The sequence below is a fragment of the Leucoraja erinacea genome, chromosome 4 (assembly GCF_028641065.1).
Source record: "Leucoraja erinacea ecotype New England chromosome 4, Leri_hhj_1, whole genome shotgun sequence".
NCBI lineage: Eukaryota > Metazoa > Chordata > Chondrichthyes > Rajiformes > Rajidae > Leucoraja > Leucoraja erinaceus.
This window is the reverse complement of record NC_073380.1, coordinates 84,002,332-84,014,704: the sequence shown is the minus strand read 5'-3', so window position 1 is coordinate 84,014,704 and position 12,373 is coordinate 84,002,332. Positions and strand designations below refer to the sequence as shown.

Sequence of the window (12,373 nt, the reverse complement as noted above, 5' to 3'; positions counted from 1 at the left end):
CATTAAAATTTGACATAAACATCCAGCACAGCGGTTCCTCCCCATTCCTCACTGTGATGGAAGACAATAAAGTCTTATCTTCTTTCCTCCTTTTCTCCCGCGGTAGGGGGGAGTCGAGCCAACCACAGTTGGGGCGATTGAAGCTCCCGCAGCCGGCGATCGAAGCTCCCATGTCGGGGCGATCGAAGGTCGTAGAATCGGGGTGGTTGAAGCTCACACGTCGAGGCAATCAAAGCTCCCACGTCGGGGCGATCGAAGCTCCTGCGGTTGGAGCTCCCGAAGTCGGTCCCTAAGCAACTCCACGTTATTAGATTCAATCATAGCTGTTCTACCTCTCCCTCCTAACCCAATTCTTCTACCTTCACCCTATAACCCCTGACACCCGTACGAATCTAGAATCTATCTATTAAGAATCGCCTTAAAAATATCCATACTGCTTTCTGTGGCAAAGAATTCCAGATTCACCACTCGGATTAAAGAAATTCCTCCTCATCTCCTTCCTAAATGAGCGTCCTTTAATTATGAGGCCATGACCTCTAGTCCTAGATTCTCCCACGAGTGGAAACATCCTCTCCACATCCACTGTACCCAAGCCTTTCACTATTCAATAAGTTTCAATGAGGTACCCCTCATCCTTCTAAACTCCCGCGAGTACAGGCACAGTGCTGTCAAATCTCACTCATTCCTGAGATCATTCTTGTAAACCTCCTCTGGACCCCCAGCAGAGCCAGCACACCCTTTCTCAGGTATGGTGCCCAAAATTGCTCACAATACTCCAAATGCAGCCCGACCAGCACTTTATAGAGCCTCAGCATTACATCCCTATTTTTGTATTCTACCACTCTTGAAATAAATGCTAGCATTGGTTTGTCTTCCTTACTACCAATTCGACTTGCAAATTTACTTTTAGAGTATCCTGCACTCCCAAGTCCCTTTGCACCCAATTTCTACATTCTCTTCCCAATTAGAAAATAATGCCATTATTCCTACTACCAAAATGCATGACCACATACTTTGCTACACAATATTCCATCTGCCACTTCTCTGCCCACTCTACCAACCTGTCCAAGTCCTTCTGCAGAGTTTCTCTACACTACCTGCCCCTCTACCTATTTTCGTATCATCTGCAAACTTGGCCACAAAGGCTTCAATCCCCTCATCCAAACCATTGATATACATCGTGCAGAGTCGCGGCCCCAGCATCGACCCCTGCGGAACTCTGCTAGTCACTGGCAGCCAACCAGAAAAAAAACACCGTTTATTGCCACTCTTTGCCTCCTGCCATCCAGCCAACCTGCTATCCGTGCCAGTATCTGCCCTTTGATACCATGGGCTCTCATCTTCCTTAGCAGCCTCACATGCAGCACCTTATCAAACGCTTTCTGAAAATCTAGATAAACACCTGCTGACTCCCCTTTGTCTGTCCTGCTATTTACGAAAGAATTCCAGCAGATTCATCAGGCAAAATCTCCCCTTCACAAAACCATGCCGACTTTGGCCTATTTTATCAAGTACTCCATAACGTCATCCTTTATAATGGACTCTAAAATCTTACCAATCACTGAAGTCAGATTAATGAGCCTACAGTTTACACTATTCTGCTTTGCTCCCTATCAAGACCTGGAGCGCGGCCTTGCATCGCCCGGCGCGGCTTTAATGGCCGCGGGACTTATTTACCATCGCCTGCCGGGGGCTTTGACGTTTACATCGGGAGGAGAATGGGGAGTGCAGGGAGAGATATGACTTTGCCTTCCATCACAGGGAGGAGGTTTGCTGTGATGGATGTTTGTGTAAATTCTGTGTGTCTTGATTCTTCTTCATGTTTGTATGACTGCAGAAACTAAATTTCGTTTGAACCTCTGGGTTCAAATGACAACAAATAAAATCTAATCTAATTCTTGTACAACAGGATAATATTTGGCAATTTTCCAATCGTCTGGAACCATTCCGGACTTTAGTGATTCCTGAAATATCACTATATGTGCCTCCACAATCTCTAAAGTCACCTCTTTCAGAACCTTAGGTTGCAGTATAACCGGTCCAAGTGACTTATCCATCTTCAGTCCTTTCAGCTTCCCAAGCACCTTCTCCTTAATAATAGTTTAGAGAGGATTGGATTCCTTACAGAGTCAGCCATCTTAATTGTCTTCAAAGCCCCAGTTTATCCATTTATCACTGTTATACATTATGAAAAGACGAGGTTCAAGCATCAGTCCCTGCAGCACCGCACCAATCATGGCCTTGCAACCTACAAGTGACAAGTTTCTTACCCAAATTATTATCACCAGTATATTATCCTCAATACCATGTGTTCTCATTTTGTTTAATAATCTATGCAACATCTTATCAACTTTTTTTTTATGTGTTAGTCATATCTTTTGGTGTTTATCTTTTGGTGTTTACCTTTAATGACGATCACTAGCTTACTCATTCTACTTCCCCTTTCTTTATCAATGCCTTAAAAGGAACCAGACAAAGGCTTTTAAGTGTGAGCTTCCAGATACAAGGGCCTCAAAAGTAGATGATATGGTTACCAAATCTGATGTCTCTTCAATATGAATAATAATCAGCAACAGCTGCAAAAAGTTTAGTAATTCAACAGCATTGTACACATGTGCTGTTTACTCACCACCCAGGTGCTTTTTCTCTTTGATTCTTTGAGTGAACCATTCTATTGCCTTGTCGTTTGTGTCTTTCGCAAGTTCCAGAACTACTAGTGGGGTGAAAATAAATTCAATGTCTTCAGAAACAGAGCTGTGTCTTTTCATCTTCAAGCCACTTTCTGAAAAGGTAAATAATGGCAGTTAACAAACCCCATAATGATGGTGGGCTATTCCAATTACAGCAGATTCTCATAACTGAGGGTTTGCTGCTGGGCCATATTGTTATGGGGTGGCACTCTGGGGAAAGAGCATGTGAACAAGAATGGCCCTCAATGAGGTTGATCATTGCTTGCACTCAAATCAATCTCCATTATAGTACCGGCACATCATGCTTCCAACCGTTATATTTAAATCTTGTTTAAGACTAAACTAAAGAACTAGCGTTTCAGTGTTAATATCTCCTTTTTTTCCCCATGGCATGAACAAAGTTTATACCTATGCATCAAGGGTAAGCTCATTGAATGAGATAACCTTGGAACTCCTGTTGTACTCAGGGATGGAAACTATTTGAAAACTAAAAAAGTAATCAAAAATGGAAGAGGTTACAAAAGCAAGATCATGTGGATGCTAGATACCTGAAATAAAAATACATGAGAACACTCAGCAGGTTAGGCAGCATACATGGAGAGAGAAAAAACAGAATTAATGCTTCAATTCAGACCTTTCAACCTCAAAAGCAAGTTTTTTTTTCACCAGATAACTCATGTTCCCTATATCTTCCCAATACAACATCTGAGTTTGAGGCATTGCCAAGTCCATCAATTACTACAAATGAAAAGCTATTCGACAACTTCCTCAAGCAACCACCAACAATAATGAATTGCAATTATATTGCATGTTGCGAACCAGGACACTTCTAAAAGATTCAAGGCTAATGCAATTGCTCAAAGCTAGAGATTAGGATGATAAGACTGAGATTGAAAGGCTGAGTTTTAAAGTGGCTCAAAGGGATGGGAGAAATAAGAAGTGCTTGCAAAGGGAATTATTGTATTGTATTGTATTCAAATTTATTGTCATTGTCTCAATTTGAGACAACGAAATGAATTTCCCTTACAGGCAGTATCATAAAAAAAATCACAAAAAAATTAAAGAACCAGGGTATTAGTCATTGTTTTGCAGTTACCAAGGTAGATAAAAAGGCAGTGCATGTGCAAATGACTCAAAAGAAAATAAAAGTTTAAAGGACTGGTTTAGACACAAATCCCAAAGGATTAAGCATGTCTGAGAAATGTTAACTCAAGAAAGTAAGGTCCTGGGTATCAATGTACAATGGAGGGTGGACAAAAATGCTGGAGAAACTCAGCGGATGAGAAAGCATAGATGCTGCCTCACCCGCTGGGTTTCTCCAGCATATTTGTCTACGTTCGATTTTTCCAGCATCTGCAGTTCTTTCTCAAACAAATGTACAATGGAGCAGAAGGCAATAGACGAATAAATCTCGGAACAGGTTACAGTGAGGCCTGCAACATGTTGTAACAGCTGAAGTTTCGAGCGCAGAGGGTTTCAGTAATACATCGGCAGAGTACGTGCGGCCGTTGCCACAACGGCAATTGTAAAAAATCACAACGTCAATCCACAGGGAGTGGCGAGAAAGCGCCCGCATTGGGAGCACCTTTTGCTATATCAACCAAGCAAGCGAACATGTGCTGAACTTTGTTAACGGGGCAGGCGGCGAATGTACCGCAGAAGAGGAATGGGAGGAAGCGTGTATGACCTCACGGGGTGACCATGTCAGATATTTTGCAGAGGGGTGTGAAGGGGCCAAAAACCTCTAGCGGGGAAGTTGGGCGTTGGTTTGGAGGGGCATCAACTGAACCATTCAGTGGATTCCCTTCGTTCACTCCAACAGCGATGCAGCCAGGCGGTGCAACAACAGTGGGCTTTGCTCACCCACTGCCAGAACACCCACCCTGCTGTTGTAATGAAGGAGCAAGGACTCTCACTGAGATAGATGGTATGTGGCGCGGCATTCCAGGCCCCTACCACGCCGCACGGTCCTGTCCTGCCCAGCCCTGTTCACTACCGATAAATCCCAGTACCAATTACCCATAGCCTCGGGTCAACGAAATTACGACCGACCTTCCCCGTTACCAGAAGACAGGGCGGCACCTGTCGCCTTTACTGTCCAATTATGGATGGTATCACAGCGCTCCACTCACCGGGGAGGGAGCCCGACGCTCAGCCGCTCAACACGCCGGGGGGAACGGCGGCGCCGCCGGCAACGTCACACCCCGCCCGCCCTCGAGAAATCAGAGTACGTCAGTCATGTAGCCCCGCCTCAACGTGTCATCTAGACCCTCCCCTCCATCCAAGTCATCACGGCCCGCCCAGCCCCGCCTCAACGTCAGTCAACTAATGTCCCTCCCACTCCCGTATCTAGACCAGCCCCTCCAATCTCAACGTCGATCCTGGCCCCACCCACTTGCGCTTCAGCGTCAGTCATGTAGCCCCGCCCCTCCATCCTCAGTCATAACCAAAGATCCTACAGGTTATAGAGGAGCTTCAGCGTCAGTCGTGTAGCCCCGCCCCCCGCCACCACCTCAAATACGTCATCCTTCACGTCACCCAACTCGGCCCCGCCGCCCCTCCACGCGCCTGTACGTCAAACCCCGACCCTCCCACCGGCAACGTCAGTCGTCTAGCCCCGCCCCCGCCCCCCCACGCACCTCAACGTGAGCTGGATGATGAGTTTGAAGTCCAGCAACAGGGAGATGGAAGCAACTGCAGATGCCGGTTGATTTAAAAAAAAAGACACAAAACGCTGGAGTAACTAAGCGGGTCAGGCAGCATGGAGAGGTGAGGATTCGGGTCGTCTAGCGCTGCCCCACACGTCAGTCGTCCAGCTCCGTCCAGCGAAGCGCAGTCTGCTGACCACAGCCAGCGCTCAAAAGGATAGGATGTGCTGAAGTAATTTAGACAATAGACAACAGGTGCAGGAATTGGCCATTCGGCCCTTCGAGCCAGCACTGCCATTCAATATGATCATGGCTGATCATCCACAATCAGTACCCCGATCCTGCCTTCTCCCCATATCCCCTGACTCCGCTATCTTTAAGAGCCCCATTTAGCTCTCTCTTGAAAGTATCCAGAGAACCAGCGTCCACAGAGTCAGAGAATTCCACAGACTCACCACACTGTTTCTTCATCTCCGTTCTAAATGGCTTACTCCTTATTCTTAAACTGTGGCCCCTGGTTCTGGACTCCCCCAACATCGGGAACATGTTTCCTGCCTCTAGCGCGTCCAAGCCCTTAACAATCTTATATGTTTCAATAAGATCACATCCTTCATCCTTCTAAACTCCACAGTGTACAAGCCCAGCCGTTCCATTCTCTCAGCATATGACAGTCCCGCCATCCCGGGAATTAACCTTGTAAACCTACGCTGCACTCCCTGAATAGCAAGAATGTCCCTCCTCAAATTAGGGGACCAAAACTGCGCCCACACTCCAGGTGTGGTCTCACTAGTGCCCTATGCAACTGCAGAAGGACCTCTTTGTTCCGATACTCAACTCTTCTTGTTATGAAGGCCAACATACCATTTGCTTTCTTCACTGCCTGCTGTACCTGCATGCTTACTTTCACTGACTGATGAACTTACAGAGGTGTACAAAATCCTGGGAGGAATAGATTAGATAGATGCACAGAGTCTATTGTCTGTTGTCTACTGTCTAAATATTTTCCCCTTCACCTTGAACCTATGTCCTCTGGTCCTCATTTCTGGGCAAGAGACTCTGTGCATCTACCCGAGCTATTCCTCCCATGATTTTGTACACCTCTATAAGATCACACCTCATCCTCCTGCGCTCCGTGGAACAGAGACCTAGCCTACTCAACCTCTCCCTATAGCCTGGCAACATCCTCGTAATTTTTTTCTGAACCCTTTCAAGCTTGACAATATCTTTCCTGCAACATGGTGCCCAGAACTGAACACAATATTTTAAATGCGGTCTCACCAACGTCTTATACAACTGCAACATGACCTCCCAACTTCTATACTCAATACTCTGACTGACTCAATATCAGAGGCCTACCATTTACTATGTGGGTCCTGGCCTTGTTCGACATCCTAAAATGCAACACCTCACACTTCTCAGTATTAAATTCCATCAACCATTCTGCTGCCCACATGGCAATTGATCCAGATCCTGCTGCAATCTTTCACAACCATCTTCACTATCTGCAAAACCACTCACTTTTGTATCATCAGCAAACTTGCTAATTTTGCCCTGTATGTTCTCATCCAAATTATTGATGTAATGACAAACAGTAACAGGTCCAGCACCGAATCCTGAGGCACAGCACTAGTCACAGGCCTCCAGTCCGAGAAGCAACCTTCCACTATTACCCTCTGCTTCCTTCACATGGAGCCAATTTGCTATCCATTCAGCTATCTCTCCTTGGATCCCATACAATCTGACCTTCCAGAGCAGCCTACCATGCAGAACCTTATCGAATGCCTTACTGAAATTCATGTACATCTCTAAAGCTCTGCCCTCATCAACCTTTTTGGTCACGTCTTCAAACAAATCAGCAAATTTGTGAGACATGACATCCCACGTACAAAACCATGCTGGCTATCCTAATACTTGCCCATCCTAATGCCTGTATAACCAGGGCCGGCCTTAAGCCAATTGGACCAATTGCTCCCAATTGGGCCCCGCGCCTAAGTGGGCTCCGCGCCAGAGTAATCTACTCTCGGCTCGGGTAGATCTACCCCGGGTGGAGGGGGGTGAGAGGGGTGGAGAGAGAGTAGAGAGGTGGAGGGGGAAGAAAGGGGTAGATGGGGAGAGGGTGTGAGGGGGAATGGAGAAGGGGGAGAGGGGGACGTGGGTTGTTCCCTCACGGTCCCGGGGCAGCGATCCCGCTCTCCAGTCGCCGTACTTCACGCACACAACCCCGGCTCCACCCCTATCTCTCCCTGGGGAGACGTAGAGAACAATTCAGGGAGGGCCAGGCCGGGGATTGGAGCAACATTTACAAACCTCGGCCTCAGCTCACACCCGTCCGCCCGGCATCCGCTCCTGCCGCCGGCCCTCTCCCCTTACCTTCCTTCCCTTCCCTTATTCCCTCCCTTCTCTCCTTCCCGCCCTCCTTTCTCTCTCTCTTTTCCCTTCTCTCCTTCCCTCCCTCCCTTCTTCCTCTCCTTTCCTACGTTTCCTACGTATGCAATTTTATATTAAAATATAGCTTAGTTCTGTTTGGTCCAGGCACTTTTTAAGCGCACATTTTGTTTACTTTCCATTCTACCATAGAGATATAAAGTCTATAATAGACTTTATTTCTATTTCTATGATTCTACAGACCTTGGCTGGGAACCTGGGGCTCACCAAATGTTTTGCCAATTGGGCCCCGCACCTCCTAAGGCCGGCCCTGTGTATAACCTATCCCTCAGAATACTCTTGTAACTTTCCAACTACAGATATTAAGCTCACCGGCCTATAGTTCCCAGCATTTTCCTTGCAGCCCTTCTTGAAAAGAGGCACAACATTTGCCACCCTCCACCTCTCCTGTATTTAAATTTCAACCAGGGCTCCCGCAATTTCCTTTCTAGTTTCGCGCAATGTCCTCGGATATATCTGATCAGGCCCCGGCGATTTGTCTACTTTCAGACACGACAGTACCTTCAGTACTTCTTCGACGGTGACACTGACTGCTCTCAAGACACTACCATTTGCTGCCCCAAGTTCCTCCGCCCTACTGTCTTTCTCTTCGGTGAATACAGAAGGAGAAATACTCATTGAGGACCTTGCCCATCCCTGTGGCTCCTCACAGAGGTGACCACTTTGATTCCTGAGAGGCCCCATTCTCTCTCTCTGGTTACCCTTTTCCCCCTTATGCATTTATAAAATCTTTTGGGATTGTCCTTAATGCTACCCGCCAGCTATATTCTGGCCCCTTTTTGTCCTTCTGATCTCCTTTTTCAATTTACTCCTTAGCTCCCGAAAGTCCTTCAAGGATGCACTTGATCCCAGCTGCCTATACTTGTCCCGTGCATCCTTCTTGTTTTTGACCAACGCCTCAATTTACCTCGTCTGCCAAGCTTTCTTTAGTTTGCCTGCTTTGCTCTTCACTCTAACGGGGATGTACATATCCTTAGCTTTCATCAGCACACTTTTAAAAACATCCCACTTTGCCGAACATTATAGAGATATAGATTAAGCGAGTAAGCAAAATTGTGGCAGATAGATTTCAACACAGATAACTGGGAAGTCTTCTAATTTGAATAACATTTATTTTTAATTAAATTGTACAATGCTCAGAAGAAGGGAGGTTCATAGTAATTTAGCTGTTTACGCACTCATGTCTTGAATAAGGAGCAGTCAGCTACGACAAACGTCAACATTCTTTTGGAATGTTAGTCCATAAAAAAAGGGCATATTAAACAGAGATAAAATATAAAGAGATAAGATGTATTTTTCCCTGGAGCACAAATCTCCTGTACAATGTACACAGGTATAAAAACAAACAAATATGCTGCAAAACCCTCAGGAGGTCAGGCAGGATATGTGTTAAGTGAAATGGACTTAACATTTCCAGTTAAAGCTCTTTGTCAGAAATGGGAAAGGAAGAAAATAATAAAAAACAAAAATATGTAGATGTTGTAAATTTGAAATAAAAACAGAAATTAATGGAAATAGTCAATGCATCAGGCCATATCGGTGGAAAGAGAAACAAAGTTAGTTTCACATCGAGTTTCAAGAGATTTTCCCTCTATCCTATTTATTGCTCCTCACCATTCTAAGTAGGTAGGAAGCAATGGATAGGACTAAGGGAATATTTATGATAGGTTAAGATCAGGATAGGAATAGGATTAGAATGTTTGATAAAAGCAGTATCATATTCAATCAGCACAAACTCTTCTCCATTCCTTCCATACAATGCTAACATAAAAGTTGGACATGACTGGCAGTCATTAAGATGTGAAATCATGTAAGACATGTTACATATTGTTCACTTGGGTACCGTGTGCTCTCGTGTTGAACATGTGGTGTCAGCTATGACTCGATGTTATCACTAATTTGTTGTATCATCCAGCCTACACCTTCCCCTACCTCTGTCCCCTCCCCTATCAACTCTATCTACACTTCATGCTGCCTCTGGAAAGAAGCCAATGTAATCATGGGCTAATTACGTCAGGAAGCATTTTTGGAGATGACGGATAGGCTTCATTTTGGATCGGGACCCTTCTCCAGACTGAAGAAGTCTCAAGTGGGATCCGGACCCAAAACATTGCTAATCAATATTTTCCAGAGATGCTGTCTGAGTTACTGCAGCAATTTGTGTCTGTTTTTCTAAACCAGCATCTGCAGCTCCTATATCTACCAATTATACCTCAATCATTCCCCTTCTCTCATCTCCCATTAGACAGAAGGTAAAATCAAAGCTTGAAATCATATACCTCCAGATTCAGGTGGCCACTGCAATCAGACAACTGAACAGTCCACTCATAAGCTTTGAGTATAGAAGCTGGGATGTAATGTTAAAATTGTACATGGCATTGGTGAGACCAATTCTGGAGTATGGTGTACAATTTTGGTCGCCCAATTATAGGAAGGATGTCAACAAAATAGAGAGAGTACAGAGGAGATTTACTAGAATGTTGCCTGGGTTTCAACAACTAAGTTACAGAGAAAGGTTGAATAAGTTAGGTCTTTATTCTCTGGAGCGCAGAAGGTTAAGGGGGGACTTTAAAATGATGAGAGGGATAGACAGAGTTGATGTGGATAAGCTTTTCCCTTTGAGAATATGGAAGATTCAAACGAGAGGACATGACTTCAGAATTAAGGGACAGAAGTTTAGGGGTAACATGAGGGGGGAACTTCTTTACTCAGAGAGTGGGAGCGGTGTGGAATGAGCTTCCAGTGGAAATGGTGGAGGCAGGTTCGTTGGTATAATTTAAAAATAAATTGGATAGGCATATGGATGAGAAGGGAATGGAGGGTTATGGTATGAGTGCAGGCAGGTGGGACTAAGGGAAAATAATTGTTCGGCAAGGACTTGTAGGGCCGAGATGGCCTGTTTCCGTGCTGTAATTGTTATATGGTTATATGGTTAAGCTAAGGATGTAGACTCCATTTCCCAACCTACCTTATTGCGCCCTTGCACTTAAAAAAAACACTTTCTATGCAGCTGTTACATAGAAAAATAGAAATTAGGTGCAGGAGTAGGCCATTCGGCCCTTCGAGCCTGCACCGCCATTCAATATGATCATGGCTGATCATATTACACTGTAATGCTGCTATTTTTTTATCTTTGCAGTACATGCTGTACTTCCATATTGCTGGATTGTATTCATATATGTAATAATTGTCTGGATAGCATGGAAATATAGCTTTTCACTATATCAGTACACATGACAATAATTAACCAACATCAATACCAATTCTGGTATTCAATACTTTTCAATTAAAGCGATGAAGGTGCTGACTCATGCTGGAGTATAGTTCCTCCAACATTCACCATCTTCTGATACATCCACCTGGTGACTTTTCTTGAGAATCTGAAGATTGCTGCTGACCTACCCATCCCCTCACTTGCCAATAAAGCCAATTGTCCAAACTGAGATCAATTTGTTCCTCATAACGCAGGAGCCTTCTTGTTGCATGGTGGGCTTAATTCTACAATAGATGGTGAACAAACAATGTTAGAAATCTCAGAAGAAGATCATGCAATTTCTAAGTTCTAAATTCATTTAGTGCATCATCAAATGATATTATTTTTCTGCTCCAGGAATTACTCAGCACTTACAGTGCAGTCATCCATTACTTAATTCCCAGGGGATGTCTGAAAGACGAAATGGAAACAATCCAGCAGTGCCAACTGCTAATCACTCACTCAATACTAATGAGATAGCTCAAATGATATTTTAAAATATCTGTTGTTAAAAGTGTCCTTTCTGGATTGGCTAAGAGAAATAGCCTTGCAATTCTATGTTTAATGTGTCATGACCACAGATCAGACAGGCAATCGGAAGAGTATGAGACAATTTGGAACAAAATAATCCAATGGTTAATTATTCCTAATTTAATTATTCATGGAGAAATAAAGATTTTTTTTCATTCATGGGATGTAAGCATTAATAGCAAATCCAACATATATTGCCATCCCAAATTGCTCTCCTTAAAGGATAAGGGTTCAGTGTGTTTTTACCCTCTAACACTCTCTATTGCAGATTGTGCTGATTTATACCTGTGACACACAAGGAGCTGAAAGAAAGTGTGTGCAAATTGTTCAACGGCTCTTTCCAAATTGTCTCTGGAACTTTCTGTGAACATTGTTACAGCTCCCATAGCAGTTATATGCCACAACCCCTAAAGAGCAACAGTCAGTAATGATTAGGTGTGTAGGAAGGAACTGCAGATACTGGTTTAAACCGAAGATAGACACAAAAAGCTGGAGTAACTCAGCAGGTCCGACAACATCCCTGGAGAAAAGTAATGGGTGACGTTTTAGGTTGAGACCTTTCTTCAGACTGAAGAAAGGTCTTGACCCAAAATTAACCCTATTCCTTTTCTCCAGAGATGTTGTCTGACCCGCTAAGTTACTCCAGCTTTTTGTGTCTATGGTCAGCAGTGATCGTTGTTTACAATAAAAACGACCACCATGTAACAGCAGAGGGAGAGGAAGAGAATCGGGTTACCATCCTTGAGAGCAGTCCATATTGTGATTTTCAGTAACATACAGCTGTGTCATCTGCATGCATTAAGAAA

General features: G+C 44.4%; 2 protein-coding genes across 4 annotated transcripts in view; one reads left to right on the top strand and one right to left on the bottom strand.

The window, feature by feature from the left end:
- ano10a (anoctamin 10a) overlaps positions 1 to 4,951 on the bottom strand; it is a 42,801-nt gene extending 37,850 nt beyond the window's left edge. Inside the window, exons 1-2 of one of the 3 annotated variants that reach the window (XM_055634692.1) lie at positions 4,823 to 4,951; positions 2,630 to 2,782 (exon numbers count right to left, since the gene is read on the bottom strand). In XM_055634692.1, coding sequence (XP_055490667.1) covers positions 2,630 to 2,768 — 139 coding nt within the window. In that variant the 5' untranslated portion in view covers positions 2,769 to 2,782; positions 4,823 to 4,951. The other 2 variants (XM_055634690.1, XM_055634689.1) reach the window with 2 other exon arrangements.
- A 388-nt stretch (positions 4,952 to 5,339) lies between these two features.
- The window catches only part of abhd5a (abhydrolase domain containing 5a), a 33,019-nt gene continuing 25,985 nt past the window's right edge, over positions 5,340 to 12,373 (top strand). The window contains exon 1 of the mRNA XM_055634695.1: positions 5,340 to 5,459. Within this exon, the coding sequence (XP_055490670.1) occupies positions 5,452 to 5,459 (8 nt within the window). The 5' untranslated portion in view covers positions 5,340 to 5,451. The remainder of the gene's footprint in view (positions 5,460 to 12,373) is intronic.